At 40.6% G+C, this 27,290-nt stretch overlaps 1 protein-coding gene across 1 annotated transcript; it reads left to right on the top strand.

Moving 5' to 3' along the window:
• Positions 1-13,828: 13,828 nt before the first annotated feature.
• DENR (density regulated re-initiation and release factor) lies at positions 13,829-25,840 on the top strand. Its single transcript, XM_058531328.1, has 8 exons — positions 13,829-13,930; positions 14,889-15,003; positions 18,836-18,855; positions 19,564-19,648; positions 21,657-21,740; positions 24,060-24,176; positions 25,300-25,439; positions 25,547-25,840. The coding sequence occupies exons 2-8, from the start codon at positions 14,898-14,900 to the stop codon at positions 25,589-25,591; spliced, it is 597 nt and encodes a 198-aa protein (XP_058387311.1). The 5' UTR covers positions 13,829-13,930; positions 14,889-14,897; the 3' UTR covers positions 25,592-25,840.
• The last annotated feature ends 1,450 nt before the right edge of the window (positions 25,841-27,290 follow it).

Here is a 27,290-nt window from a genome sequence, read left to right as displayed (position 1 = left end):
CTCGGCTCTAGGTAAAGGTCACATTACTTGGATTGGTATACAAAGCCCTTCACAGGTGTTCCTAAACTACCTTTCCAATATCATTCTCCTGCCACTTTCCTCCTCACACCCTACTTGTTAGTCTCATAACTTCTAATAAATAAGCGTGTCCATCAGACATCTAAATTTAGCTCCCTCAATAATCCAAGAGGTCTTTGGAGACAAAGTCCATGTTCTTGCAGGAAGGACATAGAATAAGGATCTGAGTGACTAGCTTCTACTTTTCATGAGAGCTGATAGCAGACACTTTCACTCTGGGGGCCTCTGGGATTCTGTGAGAAGACGTGAACTAACAGGAGGTAACTAATGTGGGCTGTAACACTCCAGGGTGGGCAACACTCCAGGGTGTGTAACTCTGAATACCTTAATATGGTCAAGCTGGATTTTTCAACAAATACAAAATATTCTTGCTTCTGTGCTGGCAGATGCTGTTGAGATTCTTATAAACACAAGTGCTTCCCTTTTCCTGCGTGACAAACATCTGCTTTTCTTTTCCACACTCTTTCTGTCTTGTCAAATCACCTTCTCTCTCTCTTTGACTGTAGAATTAGCTGGAAGGCAGAGGATTAAGAAAGAAAAGATAGGTTTCTTTTTCTCTGAAGGTCTACTGTTGCATGTACGGGGGCAGGAGGTATGTGGGAAATCTCTGTACCTTCCCCTCAATTTTCCAGTGAACCTTAACTGCTCTAAGAAAAGTAGTCTTAAAAACAATGTTAAACCAAATTTTGTTACTGATCTTATTGTTACTGCTAGCTACTATTACAGTACCTAATGTAAAATAGAAGCTTTATTGATTTAAAAATGTTTATTCAGTGGACCTCCTAGGTGTTTTTGCTATATGCTTCAGGATCTCCCGAAAGAGGAAGGTATTATCTGCTGTTTGGAGCTCAGTGTTTAGTAGGGGAAATAAGACAAGTACGTAAATAACAATAAATAAAAGCAAATAGAATAAGTAGTTTAAGGTAATATTTTCCAAAATGTGGTAGATACACCACAGATGATAGGTGAGATTATTTTAGGTGATATAGAGTAATATACATATATATTTTGACTTTATAGCTATAACTTTATTTTAATATGTGTTTTAAAAAAATGCAACTGGTTCATTGGAGTTTTGTGCATGAGGGAGAGTTGTTAAAATTTCTAGGGGCAAAAATAGAAGGAACAGACATTCCAGACAAAATGAAGAGCATGGAAAAAGTAAGGCTGGAGGGGGCATCTGAGGAACCTTCGAGGAGTTTGGAATTTGGAGTCTATGTCATGGAACTGTAAGGAACAAGACAGGCATGTCCAGTGGGGCTGTTTTGCAGGGGACCTTGAATTCAGTGGCGGTTGGGAGCCATTTTTGAGTGAGTGGCATTGTAAAGCATTGGAGGAATAGTTGAAAAAGAGAGAAGGGAAGCAATAGGCTTTTGTTCCCCCTCCTCTGCTCTCTGCCTGCCCTCCAGTACTGCCCATTGTCAACCACAAATTCTGCGGGCTCAGAGTCCCTGTTTTCTCTTTCTAATGTGTTCCATGGTGAGCCATATGGGGGATATTATAGATATCCACATCAATATTATCACTTAAAAAAAGTTTCTCATCCTCTTCCTCAGATTGCACATCAGACAAAGGGAACTGTTAGCTCTATCCATCAAATAGCTTAAGCAGTAAGCTTCCTTCCTTCTCCTTCCTTGCTCACCACAATCCCCAATCTGTTGATCATATGCCCTAAATCTCTCTCCACCCGCAGTGCTACCACTTTGGCTGGTCCAAAGTTCTGGAGGAACACAACTGCCTCCCGATTGGTCCTCCTCCAATCCATCCTCCAAAGATCAAATCTGGTCGAATGCTCGAATAGCTCCCTCTTGTCCTTAGCAGGGAATTCGAGATGGCTGACAAGGCACCACGGGAACCGGCCTTGACACCTCCAACAAGAGCCATAACTATGTTTAGTATCCAAAGGCTGTCTTATAGGGACCACTGGGGGAACATCTCCTTCCCTCCTGGTCCTGGATAACTCCTCTTTTTTTGGCCTCAGCCTAGACCAGTATCTTCCAATAGAACTTCTACAATAATGGAAAAGTTCTGTAATATACATGTAGCTATTGAGCACTTGAAATAGGGCTAGTGGGAACTGATCTTTCAATATCTTTTAATTGTAATAATTTAAAATTTAAAAGCCACCTGTAGTTTGGGGCTACCACATAGGAAGCCCATGGGACACCACTTCTTCTAACCCCCAAGCCTTCTGTGAATTTCCCTCTCTAGTCTGGGTTAGACCTTCTTCTCTGCACCATTTCTGCCACCCCCGCACTTAGCATGCAGTATTGTAACGTGTCTGACCCCAGCCCCCATCTCTATGAAGACTAGCTCTGGGTCCAGTTCAGCTTTGCACGCCCAGAACATAGCCCAACGCCTGACACCAAGGGGACACCCAGTAAATATGTCCTGAATAAGTAAATGAACAAGTGATTCCAGAACTCTGCAGTTTACTTATTTTCCTGGCTGTGAGAAGACACCACTGAACAGGCAGGGTGAGTTGAAAGAACTTGTGAACACACCTGCCACGCTGATCTGGCGTGAGCTTGGGGCTCTTGGGCCCTGCCGTGCCGCCTCCTCCACTTTATAAGAGAACATTTCACTTTATATGTGATGGGGCAGGAAGTAGACATTTCTGTGGGGGCAGCCTAGTAGGTGGCAGGAGGAGGAACTGTCCCTGTGGCAGTGTATTGGGAAGACACACTTCTCCTGTGCATTTCTCCTTTACTCCCACACTACTGCCACACTCACAATTCTGATGCCAGATGCATGGGATTTTTCTTCCCACATCAAGCAATTCTCTGCGACACCAGCTGGGTGTCCTACAGTTCACTTCAGTTCTGACACTAACTGGAATTAGCACAGACCCCACAGGTTAAAGGCTCAGTCCCATGAGACTGTCCTCCACTTCATATGCCAATTGCAAGTTGTGGGTGACTGGGGACAAGCGGTGCGTCGGTGCGCGCCCGGGATCCGAACCCAGGCCGCCAGCAGCGGAGCGCACAAACTTAACTGCTATGCCGCGGGGCCAGCCCCAAGACCAATATTTTTTATATATTTCTTCTTGTTTCACAGGTAGAGATCCAGGGACTCTGCTTCCCCAGATGCCCTTCCCGGCCAGGGACCTGAGTCTGTGACTGTATTAGCTTCCTGTGGCTGTTGTAATAAATTATCACAAGCTTGGTGGCTTAAAACAAGAGAAATTTATTCTCTCGAAGTTCTGGAAACTAGAAGTTTGAAACGAAGGTGTTGCAGGGCTGTGCTCCCTCCAGAGGCTCTAGGGAAGAGCTTGTTTCTTGCTTTGTCCAGCTTCTGGTGGCTGCTGGCACACCTTGGCTTGTGGCCGCATCACTCCAATCTCTGCCTCCATGGTCACATGGCCCTCTCTGTGTGCCTCTTATAAGGACACTTGCCATTGGACTTAGAGCCCAGATAATCCAGGATGATTTCATCTCAGGACTGTTAATTACATCTGCAAAGATTCTTTTTCCAAATAAGGCCATATTCACAGTTTTCAGGGGTGAAGACGTGGACATATCTTTTGTGGGGCAACAACCATTCAACTCACTACAGTGACATTTACCATCTCAGTGTTTGAGTCCTAGAGTTCCTTTCTCTACCCAACTATTTCAAAATGCCCTCTATGGGAAGGGAAGCCATTAGGAAGACCAAATTTAAATCTAAATGATTTATCATGTTTTTTGTTCATTTCTGCTCAATAGGGCCTCAGCCCAGGAGAAAGCCGGGGGCCCAAAAGTTAAGAGGAGGGATGGGGATTGCTTCACAGCATGACTGGGGGGTTACCCTCACCTGACACAAGCTCTGACAAGGCAGTTCCTCACCATTTCAAAATTAGTCTTAAAAATTGCAAACAGGGGCCGGCCCCGTGGCTTAGCGGTGAAGTGCTCACGCTCCGCTGCTGGCGGCCTGGGTTCGGATCCCGGGCGCGTACCGACGCACCACTTCTCCGGCCATGCTGAGGCCTAGTCCCACATACATGCAACTAGAAGGATGTGCAGCTATGACATACAACTATATACTGGGGCTTTGGGGGGAAAAACATAAATAAATAAAATTTTAAAAAAATTGCAAACAATAGATTTTCTACATATAAAGTACAAGAAAAATCAAGAAGAGAGGAGGAAACTGTAGATTCAAAGAGATTTGAGAGATACATTAACCAATTGTTTGTGCTCTGACTCAAACAACTCCAACTGTTAAAAAGTATGAGGTGTTTGGGGAAATCTGAACACTGATTGGCTAATTAAGGATATTAAGGAATTATTGCTAATTATCATAGATGTGATAATGGTATTTCAGTTACGTTTAAAGAAGGAGTCCTTGAGGCTGGCCCTGTGGCTTGGCAATTAGGTGCTTGCGCTCCACTGCTGGCGGCCCGGGTTCAGATCCCAGGCGCACACCGATGCACCGCTTCTCCGGCCATGCTGAGGCCGCGACCCACATACAGCAACTAGAAGGATGTGCAACTGTGACATACAACTATCTACTGGGGCTTTGGGGAAAAAAAAATAAAATAAACCTTTAAAAAAGAAAAAAAAAGGAGTCCTTATCTTTTAGAAATAAATAATGAAATATGTGTAGATGAAATTATATGATATTTGGGACGCGATTCCAAGGAATTCAACAAGAGAGGGGGACAGAAATAGAAAAAGAGATGTTATGAGTTTTTTATAGCTGGAATATGAGAACATGGACATTTATTGTCCTCTTCTCTCTCCTTGTCTACATTTTCCATAATAAAAAGTTAAATAAAATTGAAAGCAACTTAATTGCCAGTGGGAAATGAGATAAATTATGGAGACTCCATTCAATAAAATACTATATACTTATTAAAAAGAATAATAGCATTCACTTATATAACACTTCCTTCAGGCCAAGCCCTGTTCCAAGCTTCTCTGCTATCCATATAGAATGAGACTGAGTTATAAGTACTGACCCAGAAAGATGTCCAAGATATACAGTTAACTGAAAAAAATAAATATAAAAAATGTACTGGAGTTTGTGTAGCATAATCCCATGTTTTGAAGTTAGAAAATAATACATATGCCCTCGTACATTGCTGGTGGGAATGCAAAATGGTTCAGCTGCAATGGAAAACAGTTTGGCAGTTCCTCAAAAGTTATAATTGCCACATAACTCAACAATTTCACTCCTAGGTATAGACCCAAAAGAACTGAAAACAGGACTCAAACAGATACTTGTACACGAAAGCTCATAGCAGTTCATATTCACAATCGACAAAAGGTGGTGTGAAGATTTATTTTATGTGTCAACTTGGCTGGGCCAGTGTGCCCAGATATTTGGCCAAACATTTTCTGGATGTTTCTGTGAGGTTGTCTTTTGGATGAGATTAACATTTAAATTGGTGGACTTTGAGTAAAGCAGATTGCCCTCTATAATATGGGTGAACCCCATCCAACCAGTTGAAGGCCTTACTAGAACAAAGACTGACCTCTCCAAAGCAAGAAGAAATTCTGCCAGCAGATGGCCTTCAGACGTGACTGCAACATTGGCTCTTCCCTAGGTATCCCGCCTGCCAGCCTACCCTGCAGATTTTGGACTTTCCAGTCTTCATAATCATATAAGCCAATTCCTTAAAATCTCTCTTTAGATATATATACATATTATATATATATACACACATCCTACTCGTTCTGTTTCTCTGAAGAATCCTGACTAATACAGGTAGAAACAACCCAAATGTTCATCAACAGATGAATGGATAAACAAATTGTGGTATATACATACAATGGAATATTATTTCACTATAAAAAGCAATGATTCATTCTACAAAGTATACGAACCTCAAAAACATTCTAAGTGAAAGAATTCAGCCACAAAAGGTAACATATTGTATGATTCCATTTATATGAAATGTCCAGAATAGATAAATCATAAAGACAGAAAGTAGATTAGTGTTTGCCAGGGACTGGAGATAGAGGAGAATGGGGAGTGTGTGCTAATGGGTACACATTTTTGGGGGGTGATGAAAATGTTTTGGAACTAGGTAGAGGTGGTGTTTGCACAACCATGTACCAAATGCCACTGAATTACAATTACTGAACTACAACCACTTTAAATGGTTAATTTTATGTGAATTGCAACTCAATAAAAAAATATGTATATGCATTTAAAAAATCTGGAAGATGAGAATACATATTCTGGAGTTAGGCTGCCTGGGTTTAAAGTTAATTCTCTCCCTTATTGGCTTTGAGATCTTGCAAGCTACTTCACCTCCTTAAGGTTCAATTTCCTCGTGTATAAAATGGAAATGATATTACCCACATCATTCGAATATGAAGGTAAAATGAGTTAATCTATGTAAAGTGCTTAGAACAGTGTACAACACAGAGTAGATGCTGTATGTTTTAGCTAATATTCCTATTATTATTACTATTATCATTATATGCACCAAAATGTTAACAGCACTCTGGAGAAGCAGAAACTTTCATTTTTCACCATGGGCACTTCTGTATTGTTTGAATATCTTGTAATCTTTTTATAATAAAAGAGAGAGATATTTAAATGTGTTGTAATACAACTCTCAGAGTGTCAAGGGGCTTTGGGCCCCTTAGATGAGGGAGGTCTTTGATTTGACTAAGCAAAGATGGGTTTCACGGCAAACTTAACAAAGTGCTTGCCCCATCGTGATAAAATGGTATCATCTTTGTAAATTAGTCCTCCTCTATGTTGAATATTGATGGGTCTTTTGTGGCAGAATTCGTTGTGTCCCTTGTCAGTCCTGCGTTGCAAGAAGAGCAAATGACCTTATTAAACTTCTGCTTTTTGGAGAAGCAGGACAGGTTGGTTTTCGTTAACCTCTGTCATGCCTGCTCCTTCCCTATCATCTCGGCCCCCTGATCCTTCTCCCTTCGAGCAGGGCTGCTGGGATCAAGAGCTCAGATGACAGGTAGTTTTATGCTGTTTTTGTCTTTCCAGTATCATGTGCCCTCCTTTTGGCTTTAACACCCTGGTTTCCCTTGCTGACCCATCCATCCCTGAGGTTTGGCCGTCTCTGAGGTTTGGGAGGATTTGGCTCCATCCCTTGGCTCCAGGAATGGGCATGTGACCTGGCCAGGCAAGTCAGATCATTTTATCCCTGCAGCCACTGTGATTGGCTCAGTGGTCGGCACAGGACTCAAAAGGCTAATGATTCACTGTCTTAGTCCACTTGGGCTGCTCTAACAAAATACCACAGACTGAGTGGCTTATAAACAACAGAAATTTATTTCTCACAGTTCTAGAGGCTGGGAAGTCCAAGATCTACATGCCGGCAGATTCATTGTCTGGTGAGGGCCACTTCCTGACTGCTGTTCTCATATGGCAGAAGGATGAAGGGAGCTCTCTGGGGTCTCTTTTATAAGAGCACTAATCCCACCTCACGACCTAATCAGCTCCCAAAGGCCCGGCCTCCAAATACTATCACATTGGGGGTTAGCATTTCAACATACGAATTTTGAGGGGACATAAACATTCAGTCTACGACAGATACTAACCTGAGTTGTTTGCTAGAACCATTGGAAGAGATAATCTCTCTTCTTTCTGGGATTGCTAAACTAGTAGAAAATAATCTAAGTATTTGGGGAATATGAAGAAAGCACAGGGAAGGAGGCAAGAGATGAAAAGAGATAATTTCCTTTTTAAAAAAACTTTTTGGGCCCGTGCCATGGCTTAGCGGTTAAGTGCGCACGCTGCTGGCTGCCGGGTTCGGATCCCAGGCGCGCACCAACACACCGCTTCTCCGGCCATGCTGAGGCCGCGTCCCACATACAGCCACTAGAAGGATGTGCAGCTATGACATACAACTATCTACTGGGGCTTTGGGGGAATAAATAAATAAAATTATAAAAAAAAACCAAAAACTTTTCAATTTGAAATAATTTCAAACTTACAGAAAAACTGCAAGGATAATACAAAATAACTCCCATACATTTACCTAGAACTACCAACCATAAGCACTTTTCACAATTGCCTAACAATTTTCTGAGAGAGATAGATTCTTTTTTTTTTTTTTTTGTGAGGAAGATCAGCCCTGAGCTAACATCCGTGCTAATCCTCCTCTTTTTGCTGAGGAAGACCAGCTCTGAGCTAACATCTATTGCCAATCCTCCTCCATTTTTTTCCCCAAAGCCCCAGTAGATAGTTGTATGTCATAGTTGCACAGCCTTCTAGTTGCTGTATGTGGGACGCGGCCTTAGCATGGCTGGAGAAGCGGTGCGTCGGTGCGCACCTGGGATCCGAACCGGGCCACCAGCAGCGGAACACGCGCACTTAACCGCTAAGCCACGGGGCCGGCCCAAGAGATAGATTCTTGAATATGTTGTTTTATCTCTAGGATCCAGCTATGCCTGAAACTGGAATCCACTGCTGGATTCTTAAAACATTTTTCATTAAAAATTTTTTTTTTCGAAACCAGTTTGAACATCAAAGATCCAAGAGAAAGGTGCCATCTTGCTCTTGAGAGAGCAATTCTTGAAGGATATCCATCCTTCAAGAGAGAAAGCTGACAAATCAAAACTCTCTTTTCAGAAAAACAATAAATGTTTTCAATTTAGACCAGAGCTAAGAGATGAAGAATTTATTGATTTTGAAGGTAGCTCATATAGCTTGGGAATAAATTGAGCCCAATTCACTTAGCAGTTCTCATCCATGGGCATCTTGATCCACTGTATGTTGAATTCAGTTTTACGTATGGCATGTGTCTGGTAATTTTTCATATTGCTAATATGAAAGTATTAGAGTTTGAAATTTTATTTACTTAAACAAATGAGACAAGGTTGTAATTAGTATTCGGGTGGTGAACATGATGTAATCTATGCAGAAATAGAAGTATAATGATGTACACTGGAAATTTATACAATGTTATAAACCAATGTTACTGCAATAAACAAAAAATTTAAAAATAAATAAATAAATAAAAGCTAAAAGAAAAAGAAAGAAAAAAAAACAAAACAAATGAGACAGATTGAAGGTTAGCCCTACGATGTTTCCCTTTGGGCCAAGCTTTGTTCTAAGAACTCCAAAATCCCTTCCTGAGTAGGAAAGAAAGGAATCAAATGACAGCCCATTTAATTTGCCATCATCCATAGCAAACTACCTTACATATGTATTGTAATTAATTGTGAAAATTACAAATTATTATTATAATGCTGTTCATCCTTGTAATCATTTTGGTGTTTCATCAAAATGTAGATTTGTTTATGAGATTGTGCTCTGCAAGGGCATAATATCATTGTGTGTGTCATTGTGGGGAAAAAAAATGTCGGGAAACATTGGGCTAGAACAGGTCTTAATAAACCCCTGTAAGGGCAGCCCTAGCCCTAATCTATGTATCCATCAGAACTAATTTGAAAGTGACACTCAAATTCAAACTGGCTTAAGCAAAAATGGGAATTTGTTGACTTTTGTAACGAAAAGGTCCAGGGTTAGAGCTGACTTCAGATGTGGCTGGAATCAAGCGTCAAATGTTCTCTATCTCTCAACTCTGCTCTCCTTCATACTGACTTCATCCTTAGGCCACATGGTGGCAAGGTGTCTGTCAGCAACTCTCTTGTGCATCCTTTGAGACTCAAGTCCAGTGGGAAAAAGAGAGTCTCTTTCTTAGGAGCTCCCTCAAAAGTGTGCTGGGATTCTCTCTGATTAATCTACCCTTAAATCAGTTAATCACTGTTATCAGCAAGGCACCATGTGCTGATTGCCTTACACCTGGGTCACATGCTCTACCTCTGGATAGGGGGTTGTGAAGGTCCGGTTGGACCACACGGGTAGAGTATGGGGGAAAGATGAACCCCTCTTAACCAAAATGGACCTGTTAGAGAGAGTGGAGGCTAGAAAGGCAATCAACAAACATCCACTTCACCCCAAGTGACCATCTTGAAAATGCCCAGAAAATAACAGGTGACAGAAAATGTCTGGCTAAGGGCCAATCCAGCCCCAAGAGTAGAAAAGTAAAACCCATGATTTTTTGAGAAAATAGATGATGTTATAACAAGGTGTCACATGTGGTAAGAAGTCACTTCTAATTCAAGAAGTCCCAGGGCAAACTCTTTCATTCTCTTTGGTAGACGACTTCTCAGAAAGTGTCAGAATGCCCCTTCCTCCATGCTTCCTCTGAATGACTGGTCTTGCAACATTACTTCCCCAAAGTCCTTCAGCCAGGTCTCACCTTTGTCCCTTTCCTTCAGGCATGCTTTACTTGACCATAGGTTTTCCTCTTGTGTTAAAGGAAATATCTGGATTTCTGAGAGTATCATTTAGGAATGCATTCCGTAGTATAATAGAAAACCTTACTGCATTGGTTTCAATAGATGGGTGTGTGTGTGTGATGGTCTTTCACAGAAGGGAGGCCATCAAGAGCCGATTTGGTGACTTAATGATGCTATCAGGAACACAGGCTATTTACATGTTTCCAGCGCCAAATCCTTAGCATATGCACCTTCATTCTCAGGCCAGCCCCTTATGGTTGCAAGATGTTCGTGTTCCGATCAGAAAGAAGAAAGAAAGGTCAAGGCTTTTTTTATGTGAGGCCTTGCCTTTTTATTTAAAAAGTGCTAAATGGTCAATTTTTAAAAGAATAAAACATGACATCCAATTATAAAATAAATGTGTGTCAAAGATTTTATTTCACACAATTAATAAGGGAATCAGTAAGACGTTAAAACCAACTCAAAGGGGAATTTAAAAAAATATACACACATAGGTAATCATATATACATTTAAAGGCAATCAGGAATGCTAAAATGAATTTACAAATAGATGGAAAACTAGTCAACAGAGAAATAATCAATTGCAGCTCCACCAGACACAATTCACTGCATTTCTATGGACAAGAGCCAATTGTATTACTACCAGTTTTCTACAACTTACAAACCTGTAAAATAGCTCAAAGACAATGAAAGATGGAGATGACACCAAAGAGTATGCTAGACAGGACACCCAGTATTCTTTTTCGGCCATTTAAAAAACTTTCACAATGTTTCCTGACAGAAGGGATGCCCCTCCTCAGCATCTACCTATACCACATTGACCAGAACTGTGTCACATAACCACGTTCGCTGCAAGGGAGGCTGGGAAATCAAGTATCTTTAGCTGGACCCACTGCTATCTCAAGTAAAACAGGATTCTGTTAGTAAGGAAGTCTGCCTCACCTATTCACCCACTTGATGTGTTAGGGCTCTAGATTATTTAATAACTTTTAGCATATGTGAGTATGAGGATGTCTGTAGCGGACGTCTGTTGTTTTTGATACTTCAGCATCATTCCCTCTTCCTGTCACAGGGCTTCAAATTCCCTTTGAGATGTACCCTGTCCCCACTCTCCAAACCCAGCTCCAAAGGTGGACACTTGACTCAGGGCTTGTCTAGTTATGGTGACTGATTTAGGGTTGGACATGACTGCAGCCAGGCCAATCACATTCAACTATCGGAACAAAACTGTAACTTACACTAGAAAATAGTAATACTTACGTCTGAAAGATATTTAGCCAATTTCCTGACAACATTTGGTGTACACGTGGATTCCCGTATCCTTTGCAATAATTCTAGCGCCTCTCAAAGAGTCTGCGGCTTCCTGATGAGGAACCACTGTGATGTTTCTGCATTTACTATCGTTCCTCCTCTTAGTACCTGAGAGCTGACAGGCTGTGGTGTGCGTTAGAAAGTGCAAATCTGGGTTTGAAGGCCAGCAGTGTCAGGTAGAGTCCACCCAGAAAACAGAACTCCATCTAAGTATTTAAAGCAGAGGAGAATTTCATTTAGGGGCTTGGTTACAATGGGGAATGGAACTGTTGAAAAGCTAAACAGAGGTGGTGAGGCAACTCAGAGATTAGCAGCAGCAAGTAACCATCAGTCACCACCCCTAGGCTAGAGACTAGATCCGGGGAACGGGCTATGTTACAGGAGCCCAGTGGCTGGGATCCCCTAACAATGCAGAGGGAGAACCAGCCACCGCTACAGATGCTACCCAAGGGGGTGGGGTGGAGTGGAGTGGCTGGGAAAGGGGCTGCTCCTGTTGCTGTCTCCCATTGGCTGAACCTAGCCGGAAGCTCTGGAACAAGGAAGCCTGGGAATGCAGTCTATAGGGGTCAGCGCCCCCTTCCCTACAAAGCAGAGCAGGAAAAGGGTGAGGAATGGAACTGAAGACATTGGGTCTACTACGCAGGACTGGCCATATATCCATATGTCATCACATCTAATGCCACTGAAGATGCACCATTATTTTATGCATCGCTAAGAAAGAAAAATGCTGCCAATTAAACTATAATACAACACTAAGACTCTATGCATTGCGATGCATCTTGATATGAGAGATGTTAAAATATGAAAAATGTGCATCTTAAGATCAAGAAAATATATTATTAGCTGTGTGATATTAAGCATAGGTGAACTTAATTCTTATTTCGGCCTTTGAACTTCGATTTTACCTTCTGGAAATTAGAGACAATATCTACTTCATAGGGTATTTGTGAAGATTAAATCAGCTAATATGTCCAAGATTGTTAAGTTTAGTGAGAGTAGGGTTGTCTCTTATTCACTGTATCCCCAGTGCCTAGCACAGTGCCTAGTGCATAGTAGGAATCCAAGGAAGTTTTGTGGAATGAATCCACCTGGATTTTATCCCCAAATGAGCAGGTTCTTGGCACATAGTGGGAGGTGGGTGTCAATAAATGGAAGCTGTTATTATTGGAATCAAACAGGCTTGGGAACAAGATCTTCTTTCACTAATGTCATGTAGAATTGCCTCTCTTTTGCGGGGGGTGGGGGGTGAGGGGGGGTGGGGAGACACTCTTTTAAGAAAGATGTCAGAGTGGAGGCCACAGTCTCTAATGGAAAAGATTATGCCAGATGGCTTCCTGCATACACAAAGTAAGTTCTGAGCAGAAACTTGAAGAGTAGTAGTGGTGGTGGTGAATGGAGTTGGCAGGGAAGGAGGGGAATGAGGCGGGTGTGAGTGGAGGATAAAGCAAAGTAGAAAAGAACAACCTCCACCACCTACCGAGCACTTTTTGTCATCATTTCCCTAACCCTCATAGCCCTGCAAGTGTTGTAGTGTTATGCCCACTTCACAAACGGGACTCAGGCTGAGTGTGGACATGAAGGGATTTTCCCAAATGAAACAACTAGATGGAAGCAAAGCTAAAACACACCTACCAGACTTCAGCCTCCTGAGAGAAAGCCTGAGTTGAGAGAGATTAATTCCAATTTAAAACACACGTAATGATAGGTAAACACGAAGAAGGTGATGAAAATAGCTGTTAGGGTGGTGAGACTGTAGGCGATGAGAAAAATTTAAATAGCGTTATCTTTTCAAGAATCAATTCCGCCAATATAGGGAACGGCGTTGAAATGAAATCAAACGCTTATTCCAGCTGTAACCTCCCTGCAGAGAAGTGACTTATCCAGCAGACTGGAAGTTAGTCAGGACTGCAGGATGCAGCCCAGACTCCGGGGCAACGGTCCCCGGCTTATTAATATGGAGTCATTGTTGACTTAGGTGCACGTCTCCGCTATCCAATCAGCATGCCCTTCCGCGCGCCGACCAGGGCCCAGCCACCATCCTCTACCACGGCTAACGAGCACCGCCTACTGGCTGTTAGCCTCTCGGCTGCTTGGCTCCGCCCCTGAGCTAAATGCGCATGCTCCCCAATTCCTCTCCGCCCCCGCCTTCAGGCTTCTCGCGACAGCCATCCAGCGGTGGCCTGAATCTCGCGATAAAGGCTTATTGTCTCGCGGCACCGCGGCTGGCAGACGGGCTCTCGGGCGGCCCTAGCCGGGGAAGAGGAGTTGCATGTGTCGCTTCAGCTGGCGGTAGTGGCGGGAGCGGAGGCGGCGGAGGCTGTGCGACCGCCTGGGTAATGATCCCTCATGCCTCTCCCGCTTCCGAGAAGCTCGTAGAGAGCGTGGGGGAAGCTGAGGTGCTCCCCGGCGGAAGGGGGCCGGGCCAGGCGTCTCCACACCCCCGCCCACATGGGCCCCTCTGGTGTCCCCGGGATTGCCCCTTCGCCTCAGATCTGCCCCCTCGCACCTGGCCGCTCTTGTCGCCTCAGTGCCCTTACATTCTGCCCCATCCTGGTTATTCTGCCCCAGTTTTCTCCCCTCGGACTCTCGTCTCCCCGCCCCCTCCCACTCCCCTTTTCCTGACTCCTGTGTCCCTCCCTTGGCTGTTAGCTGCCCCCACACCCTGCACTCTGGGCGCCACCTTCGTAGGCTTTTCCAGCCTCTTCTTCCAGCTGCTTTGTGGGCTTTTCTGTTGCTGCAGTTTGCATGCCTTCCAGACCTTTTGCCCCGTCTCCACCGAAGTCATCCTCCCCATCCTCTTTTCCCATTGCTTCCTCTTTCACTAGTGCCCCCCGGACCCCATTTGTCACGGCCCATTTGCTACGAGTCTCCCTGTCACTTGCTTCCGTGTAGACCCGTGGACCTGGTAAATGGTGTGCTCAGAATTGCTCATATTTTGTGAATTCTAATGCAGCTTGTGTCTTTCTTCACTTAACAACAGACAATTGAAACAGATTTGGGGTTGGGGGATTTCTAGTGAGAGGACGTGAGACTACACCTGAACACTGCTTCTCTGAGGTCTTGGTCCAAAATAGTGAAGATGTGTTATTATTATTTTTAAAATTATCTTTGAGGTCATATTGGCTTATAACATTGTGTAAACTTCAGGTGTACGTTATCATGTATCAATTTCTGCATAGACTGCATCGTGTTCACCACCAATAGTCTAGTTTTTATCCGTCACCATACATATGTGCCCCTTTACCCCTTTTGCCTTTCCTCCAGAAGATGTGATATTTTCCTTGCTTACAGGTTTGTGAGATGGCTGCTGACATTTCTGAATCTGGTGGGCATGATTGCAAAGGAGACCCAAGGAGCAATACCAAGTTAGATGCGGATTACCCACTTCGAGTCCTTTACTGTGGAGGCAAGTGTTGGAAGGCAGAAAATGGCTTTTATTCACTGTATTTCTATGCATTGTGATAATAGTTTCACATTTGGTCCTGGTAATCCTTTTTTCATCTGTCTTTGTCATTTGGGAATCCTTAATTGGGAGGTGGGGAGATTGATGAAGATGGGTTAACAGCTTTTCCCAGTCTCTGTGACTTGTGACTTGTGTCTTGCTGCTTGGCCTGGAGAAGCTTACAGTCCAGTTGAAATAGAGATGTGTAAACAGATTATTTCAGCTTAATGTTACTTGCTAGTCTGGCTATTAAAGGATGGCTTCTTGGAAGATATTGAGTCTTAAGGGAAGACAAGGATGGGATGAGGAAGTGGGGAAGGGCATCCCAGACTAAGTGACCAGCTATGGAAGAAAAAGCTTGACGCGTGTCTGTGGAGAAATAAGCAGCTTTGTATTAGTATAGTATAGGGAGGGTGTCAGTAAGGGGTAGAAGGTGATGAGGTTGGAGATGATGGGTAGTAGGACACTCCTGGGAAAGTGTTCTTGTTTTGATTAATAATACATGTCTTAGATTGAAAGGGACTCAATCTAAGTCCCTCAAAGGGACTTTTTTCCCTTTGAGTGTTTTTCTTCATTTTCAATACAGAAATATTTGTGAATTAGAAATGCTGTAATTTTATTAGCATCTTGGAAAGTTTTGGAAAAATTTGTGGATAGAAGACAGTAAAAGGGCAAGTAAATATTAAATTTTTCAGTAAATATTTTTGACCACTTACTATGTGCCTAACAGTGTTTTAGGTTCTGGGGACTGAGTAGTGAATAAGTCAGAAAAGGTCCTTTTTCTCGTGGACCTTACGTTCTGTGAGTGTGATAGAGACCTCATCTGGAGTTAAGTACTATAGAAGGAGAGGTGATGTCACTGAGTTAAAAATTCTATCAACTTATCACTTACTGAATGTCTTTGATAGTAAAATAAAATCAGTATAAAATACCTCAGTAAGAGAGTAGGCGGGGGAACTTTTGGTAGAGTTGACTGAGTTTTGTTGTAATATTGGTCTTATTTGGTTATATTGTTTGCCTTTGGAGTACAGACCAGGGTTTGCATCCTGACTCCAGCATTACCAGCTATATGACCTTGGGCAAGTTACCTAATTTCACTAAGGGTTAGAGGTCTGTTTCTTAAGGTCTGTAAAATGAAGATGATGATTACATCTTAAGTCAGATGATTTATATAAAGCTCCTGGTACAGCAGCTAACACAAGAACATAGTACAATAAGTGCTAACTATTATTATTATTAGAAAAAAATACTAGTTTAGTACGGTTTATTTGTCCATGTTTGTCAGATATAGTTAAGAGCTATTGTTCTCTATACCCTATTTCATCGAAGCTAAGACTCCATATTTTACAAGATGCACCATATTTTAGGTTCCACTAAGAAAGAAAAAATTGTCAGATTGATATGCCAGAATTATAAGATGCATCCTTATAAAAATGAAAAAAAATTGGAATTGACGAAGTATGGTATATAAAAATCATCCTGTTGAATTGCTTCTATTACTCCTAAAGTGGCTTTTCAACAATTAAATCTGCAGTCCACCCCAGTGATAATTTGTGTCGACCAGAGGTCCCTAACCTTTTTGAGAAAGGTTTATTTTCATTTCCTTCCCTGGTTTGTATTAATATTCTAGGCACTGGGATGGGGAGAGGGTTACTTTTTCCTTAAGGAATTTAAGATCTAGTTGTAGGAGAATCACTTAGGAAATATTAAATGCTAAATTAAATGGTACTGACTATAACTATGAATTAGGAGTTCAGGAAAGGAAGGGATCTTTGTTCAGAGGGAAGTAGGGAAATTTCGAAGGAAGTGAGAAGCCTTAGGTAATAGGTAGAATTTGCAAGGAAAATTGAAGGAATTCATAAGAACTATATGGTGGCAAGATTTAATATGATGTCTTCAGGGGAGAGGGAAAAGAAAGGGCTCATTGGAGCAGAATGCTGGTTGGAGTATAGTGAGAAGCAAGGGTAGGTAGGATGGGGTCATTTCCAGGGAGACATTTTGTCTTCAGACTCTGAAGTCAATCTGAGTTTGAGTCCTGGCTTGGCCATTTACTCACTGTGTGACATTGGCCAGTTCCCTCATCCATAAAATGGATAATAGTAGAGCCTACTTCAGAAGGCTGTTGAGAAGAATAAATGAAATAATACTCTTGAGGGCTCCATCTCCTAATACCATCACATTTGGTATCAGGATTTCAACATATGGATTTTGAGGGGACACAAACATTCAGACCATAGCAGAAGGTTTCATTGTTCTTCATATTGCATCACATCAGCAGGTACATAAGGTCAGGTTGTTCCACTATTAGTGATGTGAAGTTAGAAGATGAGTACTAGATCTTTGCATTGAAAAGCGACAGTTTACAAATAGTAAGTGATCTGTGGAGGGAAATTGACTTTAAAAGCAAATAACTGTGAACTCGGAAGAATTGTCCAAGTATCTTCATTGTATTAGAATTTTGCTGAACTGAATATTATTTTAAATGGTGCTTTATAGCTTTGGTATTTTCTGTAATGGTGTTTAACCTATAATTGTGTGTATATAATTGTGGCTGGATATCTATACCTAGTATAGTTCAAAACTAGTATTTGAACTTGAACTGTGAGGATGATAGAGCTCTGGTAATTAGGAAGAGCTTTAGTGGAAAGAACTCTAAACTTGAAATAAAGAGATGCTAGATTCCAGTTTTCTTCTGCCGCATACCATCTTTGCCATTGGATGAGCTATTTAAACCTTTTGTAGGGTGTCATCTATAAAATAGTGATGGTGGGGTGAGAAGTCCGATCACTGTCACCTGGCTGGCACACAGCTGCATTGCCTGTATAGTTGTGTAATCTAATTCAGTGGTTAAGAGCATGAGCTTCAGAAACAGACCAGGGTTCAAATCCTGTTCTAACCAGATGCAAGTGGGTTACTTACACGAAGTCTCATTTTTCTCATCTGTAATACAGATATGGTAATTCTTACCTTATAGGGTTGTGACGATTAAACATAATAATGGCTATAAAGCGTAGCAAAGTGCCTAGCACATACTAGGTGCCCAATATATGTTAATTGCTGTTATTAGTAATGGTGTACCACCTTGCCTCTCCCTCATAAATCTCAAGGCGTTAGGCACACTCAACTACTCCATTCTTTGCCTTAAAAATGAAAACAAAATCAGCAATTGACCTAATAGAATTATAGTTAAAACTGAGAAACCCTTTGAGTTCTTCTAGTCCATTAGCCCATGCAGGCTCTACAAGGACAAGATTGAACCAAGGTTCCTTCTAGCTTTACAGTTTCATGATCTTATGAAGCATAATATAAAAAAAGAGAAGGAAAAGTATATTTCAAAGAAATGGTAGCAAAAGTGCTACTGACTTCTATAAATGTGGTAGTATGAATAAATCAAGTAGTGGCTGTTTTGGTAAAGCTATCAAAAGAGGTAACCAGCTCCATTCAAGCTTTGTTGTATGGGGAATTGTTCTCATTTTAGCTTAGTTTCAGATCCATTGAAGTGGTTGTGGTAAAACCTGAAGATACGCAAGTTGGTATAGTTTGATGTTGCATCAACTGAAGGAGACATCTTTCTTTAGATCAAAAAAGTCAAGATAATATCTATTAACCGTGTGCCCTTTACCTCAAAAAAAAAAAAAGGGTGGTGGGTAGCATTTGGAAACTAGTACAGAAAAGTTAGAGGAAAAAGTAGAAATGAAGCCTTTTGTCAAATTTAAAATAAAAGTTATGATAAGCTGTGTGTGTGTGTATGTGTATATTTAAATTTGCAAATCTTTTTTTCTCTCCATTTCCCCAGTCTGTTCATTACCAACAGAGGTAAGTCCTTTTAAAATTCTTTTCTCTTTTTTAACTTCTGCATTTGAGATCATTGATTTTAGAGTTAGCTTGAGAACTTCTTTTTCTTATTTTTCATTTTCTATCATTTGATAGTAGAGTTTCAACCTTTTATAGAGAACTTTGGTTTATAATAATTTTATGGTCTTACAAATTGTTTTCTTTAGACCTTGAGTCTTGAGTACATCTTTTGCACTTGGCTATACAGTTTGCATTTTTGCATGAAACTCGTGAATAGTCAGCAAATAAAACATGAGTAACTTTAAAGCGAAAATTTAACATCCAAGCAGAGGAAAGCACAAATTAAATTATGTGTAAGACTTTCTGTTAATAAGCTTCTAAGTCAGGCTCTGTGGGCAAGTCATGAAAATAATGAGACACCTATATGCCCAAAGCAAGAAATAGACATGCTTATTTTTGTCTCTTTGCTCCTTTTTCTAATGGCCCTTCTGTTTGATGGAGAAGAAATAAATTACTACGGTGAGGAGGTGTCTAATCCTTTTTAATTTCTAATTTCTTATGGTGTTTCTTGGTTGAATACAGATTTCCTGTGGATAAGATATCAGGTGGGAGTAGTTAGTTTTTATCATTCTTGATATAGCAAGTATAGGGAATGATTTTTAATTAAAATGTATTGGTTGATTGAAAATGTTCTGTTAACGACTCAATTTGTTCTCTCTCCCCCAACAGTACTGTGAATATATGCCTGATGTTGCTAAATGTAGACAATGGTTAGAGAAGAATTTTCCAAATGAGTTTGCAAAACTTACTGTAGGTATGAGCCTTTTTTTCTTTCATTGAAGCTTGTATACCTGAAACAAATGCACCTAAGGAATTATTTTAAAGATATGAAAGTCTTCCTTTAGTAGGATATTATAGAATTATATTTATCTATGTCTACTAACTTTATTCTTTTTTTTAATAATTTTATTTATTTATTTTTCCCCCAAAGCCCCAGTAGTTAGTTGTATGTCATAGTTGCACATCCTTCTAGTTGCTGTATGTGGAATGCGGCCTCAGCATGGCCAGAGAAGCGGTGCGTCGGTGCACGCCCGGGATCCAAACCCGGGCCACCAGCAGCAGAGCGTGCGCACTTAACCACTAAGCCACGGGGCCGGCCCTATGTCTACTAACTTTAAAACCATTTTAAGTTCTTGGGTTAAAATTCCTTATATAAAATCACACACTGCTTCCTGTGTTTTATCTCTCTGAGACAGGATAGGTCAAAGTATCAACTTTCTTATATAAAGAAAAGTAATAGATTTAGGGGCAAATATATTTTCACTCTTTCACTTAACAAGTGATTTCTTGTGAGCATACTATATGCTCCACACTATTTTAGATCCTAAGATAAAGCAGTAAACAAAAGATCCTTTGTGTCCGGAGCTTATCAGAGGAAAGGGAGAGGGGTGGGAGATGAAGTCAGAGAAGTCATGGAGAACCCCATCTTTTTTTTTTTTTTTTTTTTTGGTGAGGGAGATCAGCCCTGAGCTAACATCCATGCCAATCCTCCTCTTTTTGCTGAGGAAGACTGGCCCTGAGCTGATACCCGTGCCCATCTTCCTCTACTTTATATGGGACGCTGCCCCAGCATGGTCTGACAAGCGGTGCGCCAGTGCATTGGTGCGCACCTGGGATCTGAACCCGGGCCACCAGCAGCAGAATGGGAGCACTTAACCACTACACCACAGGGCTGGCCCCTAGAGAACCCCGTCTTAAAGGCCAAGTCTTGGCTTTTACTATGAGTGAGTTGAGGAGCTAATGGACGGGTTTGAGCAGAAGAGTGATAAGGTCTGACCTTCGTTTCAGCAGCATCTTTGGCTGGTATGTTGAGAATAGACTGAAGCGGGACATAGGCAGCAAAGCAGGGAGACCAGATAGGAGGCTCCTGCAGTAATCCAGTCAGGAGATGATGATGACCTGGACCGGAATGGTAGCAGTGGAGGTGGTGAAAAGTGGTCAGATTCTGGATATATTTTGAAGGTAGAGCTGATAGGGTTCTCTGATAATGTTGCATGTGGGATGTGAGAAACAGGAGCATCTATGGTTTTAGCCCAAGCAGCTAGAAGAATGGAGTTGCTGTTGCCAGAGGTAAGGAAGGCTTCGGAGGATCAGATTTCCTCAATTTGCTAAAATTGATGGCTTCTTTTACAAGCTTGGTAAAAATGAAGGCAGTTGCAGGAAGAAGGGAAAGCCTGGGCTGGGAACAGGCCTATCAGAGATACCCAGTGTTATCCCACTATTTGCCACTTTGATTTTCAGATTATTTCCATGAAGCAGGCACAACCCCTAAAACTTGATAAGGCCTTTTTGGGTAGTACCCGTACACTCACTGTCCGTGGTCAGATGAGAACTCTCAAGTCTGCTGTGACAGTCAGTCTTACATGGTTGGCCCTAAATATGACCTGCTAGGACATGATGTGACTTGAGGAGGGAATGGGAAGCTCTTCTTATTTGGGACCAGACTTCCTGTTAACACGATTAGTATGTTTAGATGCTAAAGTCTCTTTCAGGGTCTGAGTGTTTTATGCTCCTTTCATATGGCTGAAAAAATCCTACTCCTCACATATCAGACTTTGTTTTGTCTTCTGTCTGCATACACTTAACCATGATGACTTCAGAATTAGCCTTGATAGGAATCTAGCAATATAATCATTTGCTTTGTAAATGTCACGCTCAATTATTGGTAAAATGCCTTATTTGTGTATGAGGTTGCTCAAGGTGATTTTTTAATGTTAGTATGAAGTGATGATAATGCTTTTGGATTTCGTTTTTACATCTAGAAAATTCACCCAAACAGGAAGTTGGAATTAGCGAGGGTCAAGGAACAGCAGGGGAAGAGGAAGAAAAGAAAAAACAAAAGAGAGGTGAGACCTAAATCTATTATTTGATTTACGCAAACATACCTTCCCTCTGCTAGAAGAAATAAGTAATGAAAGCCTTCCCAAAGTGGATAACATCTACCTGTTATTGTAATCCCATATGTATATCATACAGAGGGATACAGAATCATGTTCTCAGGATGGTTGATGTGGTATGATTTGGGCTTTATCAGTAAATTGGACCTAAGAAAACATGCTTTATTTGCCGTCTATATACAGGTAAAAAGCAACTTGTTTATGATTTGAAAACTTTGTTACCTTATTAACATACCTGTGTATTCTGTTTAATTAGAGTGAAGACGTTTATAAAAGATTTTATTCTCTCATTAGTTCTGTCAGCTCAGTTGTATTTTTTTTTTTTTTTTTTTACAGCTGTTACTTACACCAGTCTCTCTCTTCTCCTCCTAAAACTAATTCCTCGTACTCTGGATCTTGTCCTTGCCTGTTTCTCCTTCCTTAACTATTCTCCCTTATGACTAAAACTAGCTTATAAATATTTTCAGGATTTTGCATCTTTTAAAAAAAATTCCCCCAAGATCCCATATCTTTCTTTCTTTTTTTTTTTTCGTGAGGAAGATCAACCCTGAGCTAACATCCGATGCCAATCCTGCTCTTTTTGCTGAGGAAGATTGGCTCTGGGCTAACATCCGTGCCCCTCTTCCTCTACTTTATATGGGACGCCGCCACAGCATGGCTTGACAAGTGGTGCGTCGGTGTGCACCTGGGATCTGAACCTTCGAACCCTTGGGCCACCACAGCGGAGCACGCACACTTAACCACTATGCCACCAGGCCGGCCCCCACCATATCTTTCTTTGCCTTATCCCTCCCCTTCCCTGCCACTTATTTAATAAGACTACTCACTGCCCGCATTGCTGTTCTGTCGTTCACTGTTCACTCCTCAGTCAGTCCTAACCTGACTTTCATGTCACTGAAACTCTTCTAATAAGAGTGACCAGTGATTTGGTAATTGCTAAATAGTAAGAGCATTTGCACGCTCTCTTCTTGAAGTATTGTGCTACCTTGGTTTCTGTGACGTTCTTCCTTCCATGTTCTCCTATCCCTTCTCCCCAGTCTTCTGTGCAGACTTCTCTTTTCCCTTCTGTCCCTTCAAAGTTGGCGTTTCCCAGGATTCCATCTTTGGCTCTCTGGCCTCCTCATGCTGCGTGTTCTCCCTGGGTGATTCCGCCACCACTCTACACTTATAATTCCCAAATCTGTATCTCTAGTCCTGGCCTGTGTCTCTAGACTGGAAATGCGCATGGTTTCACAGGCACTTCAAATGCAGCACTTCCAAAGTAAATTTACCAAGTCCCAAATCTACGTCTTTTGTATTCCCCATTTTGGTTAATGATAGCACAGTTTATCCCATCATCTGAGCCAGAAACCCAAGACCCATCTTAGCTTCTCTCTTTTTGCCCCTTTTAATCAGTTCTAAATTCTCTTGTTTCTCCTCTTTACTCTGATTTTCCTGTGCCTGGTGGCCATTGCTGTTGCCACTGCTTTGTTTAGATTTTGATTAATTTCTGCCTGAACTAATGCAGGAGCCTGGTCAATGGCCTCTCTATCAGCCTTACTCTTCACAGACACACACTGCACACTGTAGAGTGATCTTGATAAAACATAAATCTGATTGTTTCACTCCTGCATAGTCGTTCAGTGGCTTCTCTTCTTTCTCAGTATAAAATAACAGAGCTTGACGTACTAGTCCTTTAATGACTGGTACGTAATCTTTTGCTTTTCTGGCTTCATCTGCTACATATCCGTAAGCATCCTTCATCAAGACAAGTGTAGTTCTCAAGTATAATGCCTTTTCTTATCTCTGTCCTTGTTCCCTTTTCCTGGAATGTCCTTTCTATGCCCTTCTCCCTTCACCTGGACAGTTCCTTATTCTGCAAGAACTTAGATGCCTCTTCCTCTGGGAAATCTTTTCTGTCCTCTGGAAGCAGAGTAAGCCATTCCTCTGCAAAGCTCTGATAGTGCCATATTCGTGGATCCTATTATAGTATTATTTCAGGTTGCTATAACTCTTTTTTTCTCCCTTCACTAGACTGAGAGTCCTGGAGGGGAGGGACTATGTTCTGTCCTGTTCCTCTTTGTGTCCTCAGCCCTTAGTGCAGTGCTTAGCACATATTACTTAATAAATATTTATTGACTGAATACTCGTGTCTATTAATTTTATATTAGAAAAAGAAACTTTAGAAATTAATATTGAGTACCTTTCGAAAATTAACAGATTTAAAGGCAATATTCTCTATGTTAAAAACAAAACAATTAATGCTGAGCTCTTTCTTAATAAATAAAGGTGGAAGGGGTCAAATAAAACAAAAAAAGAAGACTGTACCACAGAAGGTTACGATAGCCAAAATTCCCAGAGCAAAGAAGAAATATGTAACAAGAGTGTGTGGCCTTGCAACTTTTGGTGAGTTGAAGCTTAAGTATGTTTAAAATGTATGAACTACATTCTCTCTCTCTCTTTTTTTAATCTGATATCATAAAAATTTCACAGATATGTTTTTTGCTAAGAAGATACAAAATGAGATTTTGCATTTCTAAGTATAGCTTCAAAATCAAATTTTGAAGAAATTTAAAAATCTTTTGCAGAGAGAACTGGTTTAACTTTCTCCTTTCCAGAATTCCTGCTTGGGCACATTTTATGTAGAATAAGGAGGGCTAGATAGGATTCCCTTTGAGTCTATGTATGCCACTTCTCTCTCCTTGCATGCTTGGTGGCAAAGGGTTGCCAGAACAGCTTGTCCCCTCTGGGAATGACAGTAGAGGGTGAGGAAAGGTGAGTAGCAGTAAAATGTCCTGCTTCAGAGCCCCTAAGTTCCTGGAGGCCTTGAATCAATAGTGACCGGCCCAGTGGTGTAGTGGTTAAGTTCACGCGCTCCGCTTCGGCGGCCCAGAGTTTGCAGGATCAGATCCCAGGGGTGGACCTACGCAGCACTCATCAAGCCATGCTGTGGCGGCATCCCATAAACGAAATAGAGAAAGATGGGCATAGATGTTAGCTCAGGGCTAATCTTCCTCAGCAGAAAGAGGGAGATTGGCAATAGACATTAGCTCAGGGCCGATCTTCCTCACCAAAAAAAAAAAATAGTGAAATTGTAAACAATGTGACACCACAGATTGAAAAACAATCACTGGACCACATTATAAATATTACGTTTGTTTCTCTGCTGTAAATATTTCTTTTATAAAAAAGAATAAACAAAAGAATTTCATTGTACTTGGAAGTGTATATGTAATGTTGGAATTAATGTGTTCCTGGATTTATTTTGATCTTACTATATGAGTTATGAATAGTATGGATGATGCTGTTTTTATGTACTGAGGCTTTATTTGACCTTGAAAATATAAGTTGAATTGTTAAGACCTCTGCCTACGGTAGTTTGTAATTATTGTTCTGAAAGTAGTAATGTGAAACCCATTAATGCAATCAGTTTCATGAATTTAAAATGCAGATTAAATTTCAGAACGGAAAATATCTTTGATGTATGATTCCAATTTTAGTCTTGCTATTTCTTTTTTTAAAATAACAGAAATTGATCTTAAAGAAGCACAAAGATTTTTTGCTCAGAAATTCTCCTGTGGTGCCTCAGTAACAGGGGAGGATGAAATCATCATTCAGGGAGACTTCACAGATGACATAATTGATGTCATTCAGGAAAAATGGCCAGAGGTGAGTATATGGAACATGTGCATCTGTAGAAATAAGTTTTTAAAGCAAGTTGCTTTCATATTATTTACTACCATAGCTCATGAAATGTAATTATTTGTGTTTTATAGGTGGATGACGATAGCATCGAAGATCTTGGAGAAGTGAAGAAGTGATTTTGAAGATTTGTCTGTATTTAATGATCTGAACTGAGAGTTGATAGGGCCAAAGGGAGAGAGGCCTTTTAAAAATATATATATTTATCCTACAGTAAAACTGTAGACTACCCTCGCCCTTGGCATTTTCACTGTTCTGTACAAGGCTGCTTGTTTTTTTTTATTGCCAAAGTCTAATGAACAGGGGTGACTGTCATGCTTATGCATGAAATAGAATTTAGTCAAATAAAATTTTTTGGTCATTTGGTACTGACTTTTCTCTTTCTCTCTTTTTAACTTTTTATTTTTGGAAAAACACTGTAGACTTTTTGTGGAAAGCTTTTCTGTTGATTATTTTTAAATAATCATGATTTAAAGCTGAGTAATATTTTAAAGAATTTGCATTTGGCTTCATCACCAGTAATAACTGTCTCCTTGCTTCTTTGGTGTGATAGTTTTGAGATGCTTGAGCATCTAATAGATTTTGTGGTTGAATTTGCTTCATTGTTACCAACCAAGTCCACTTTGTGCCACATTAACCTCCTGTGGTTAGGAGTTGTTCAAGCTATTCTGGAGATGATTTGGTAAAGTATATTAAAAGCCTTAAAACCATTTGCACTGTTTGACCCAGTAAGCCACTTTATTGACATTATCCTGAAGATATAATCAACCTTGCTTAAAACTATGGATGAGGGTGTTCATCACGGTGTTACTTATAATATCAAAAATTTGAAAATGATATAAATGAACAATTGGGAAATGGTTAAAGAAATGATGGTGCATCATATGGTAGAATATTATGCATATATTTTAAAATATTTTCCAAGAATACTTGGAAACATGTTTGGTAATGTTAAGTTGGGGGCAGACTCCAAATCCATTTTATACATTACTATCATTGTTTTGAGTGGAAAGCCATTCAGAGAGGCTGAGAGTTCTTATTCTGGCTATAAATTATGTAAGTAAAATTCTGCTAAGTAATTGAAAATAATATACACCCATGTTCAATATATAGTCTGGGAAATAGCAATTGAAACATGTTTTTCTCACAAGAGAAATAGTGACAATGAATTTGAATAAATGCAGTAAATAAATTTAAACTTTGTTTTTAATAAAAGTCTTAAGTCAGGTGCTACAAATTGAAGACTCATGGTATTTTAAATTACTGTAGACGCCTTTAAGAAATTTAGAACCCCTTGTCATTGTTTATTGCCATGCAAATTACAGTCTTGAATGAAAGAGTTGTTTTTTAAAAATAATTCAAATCTTAGAAAGAATGTATAATGAAGATGTGAACTGAGAAAATGAAATTCTACCTTAACTGAAGTTTACTAAGTAGGATTATCTGATGAAGCAAATTTATCCATCAAGACCGTTTGGTATGTGTTATGTATGTATTCTGTTGGTGCTGGAAGATGTCTGTGTGCTTGTGTCAGGACATGTAACTTCATGTAAAGATTCTTAATGTTCACAGTTCTTCGCAAATGCAGTTTCAATCCATATAAGCCAGCAGTGGCTGTTACTGCAGGAAAATGCAGGATTAAAATTATCCTTGTGTATAACATGTGTGAATCTTTTTCTGTGACCTGAAATTTAAAAGCAGCATAGTTTAATCTCTGATGAAAATGTATTAATAGTTCAAAGGTTGACTTTAATTCATACATTCTCTTTATGTATGTATATGAAAATGTTTTCACAGTCTAGTATTTTTAGCAAAAAG

The sequence above is a fragment of the Diceros bicornis genome, chromosome 35 (genome assembly GCF_020826845.1).
Source record: "Diceros bicornis minor isolate mBicDic1 chromosome 35, mDicBic1.mat.cur, whole genome shotgun sequence".
In the NCBI taxonomy this organism is placed as follows: domain Eukaryota; kingdom Metazoa; phylum Chordata; class Mammalia; order Perissodactyla; family Rhinocerotidae; genus Diceros; species Diceros bicornis.
The sequence above is the reverse complement of the archived record's forward strand: the minus strand, read 5'-3'. Positions and strand labels throughout refer to the sequence as shown.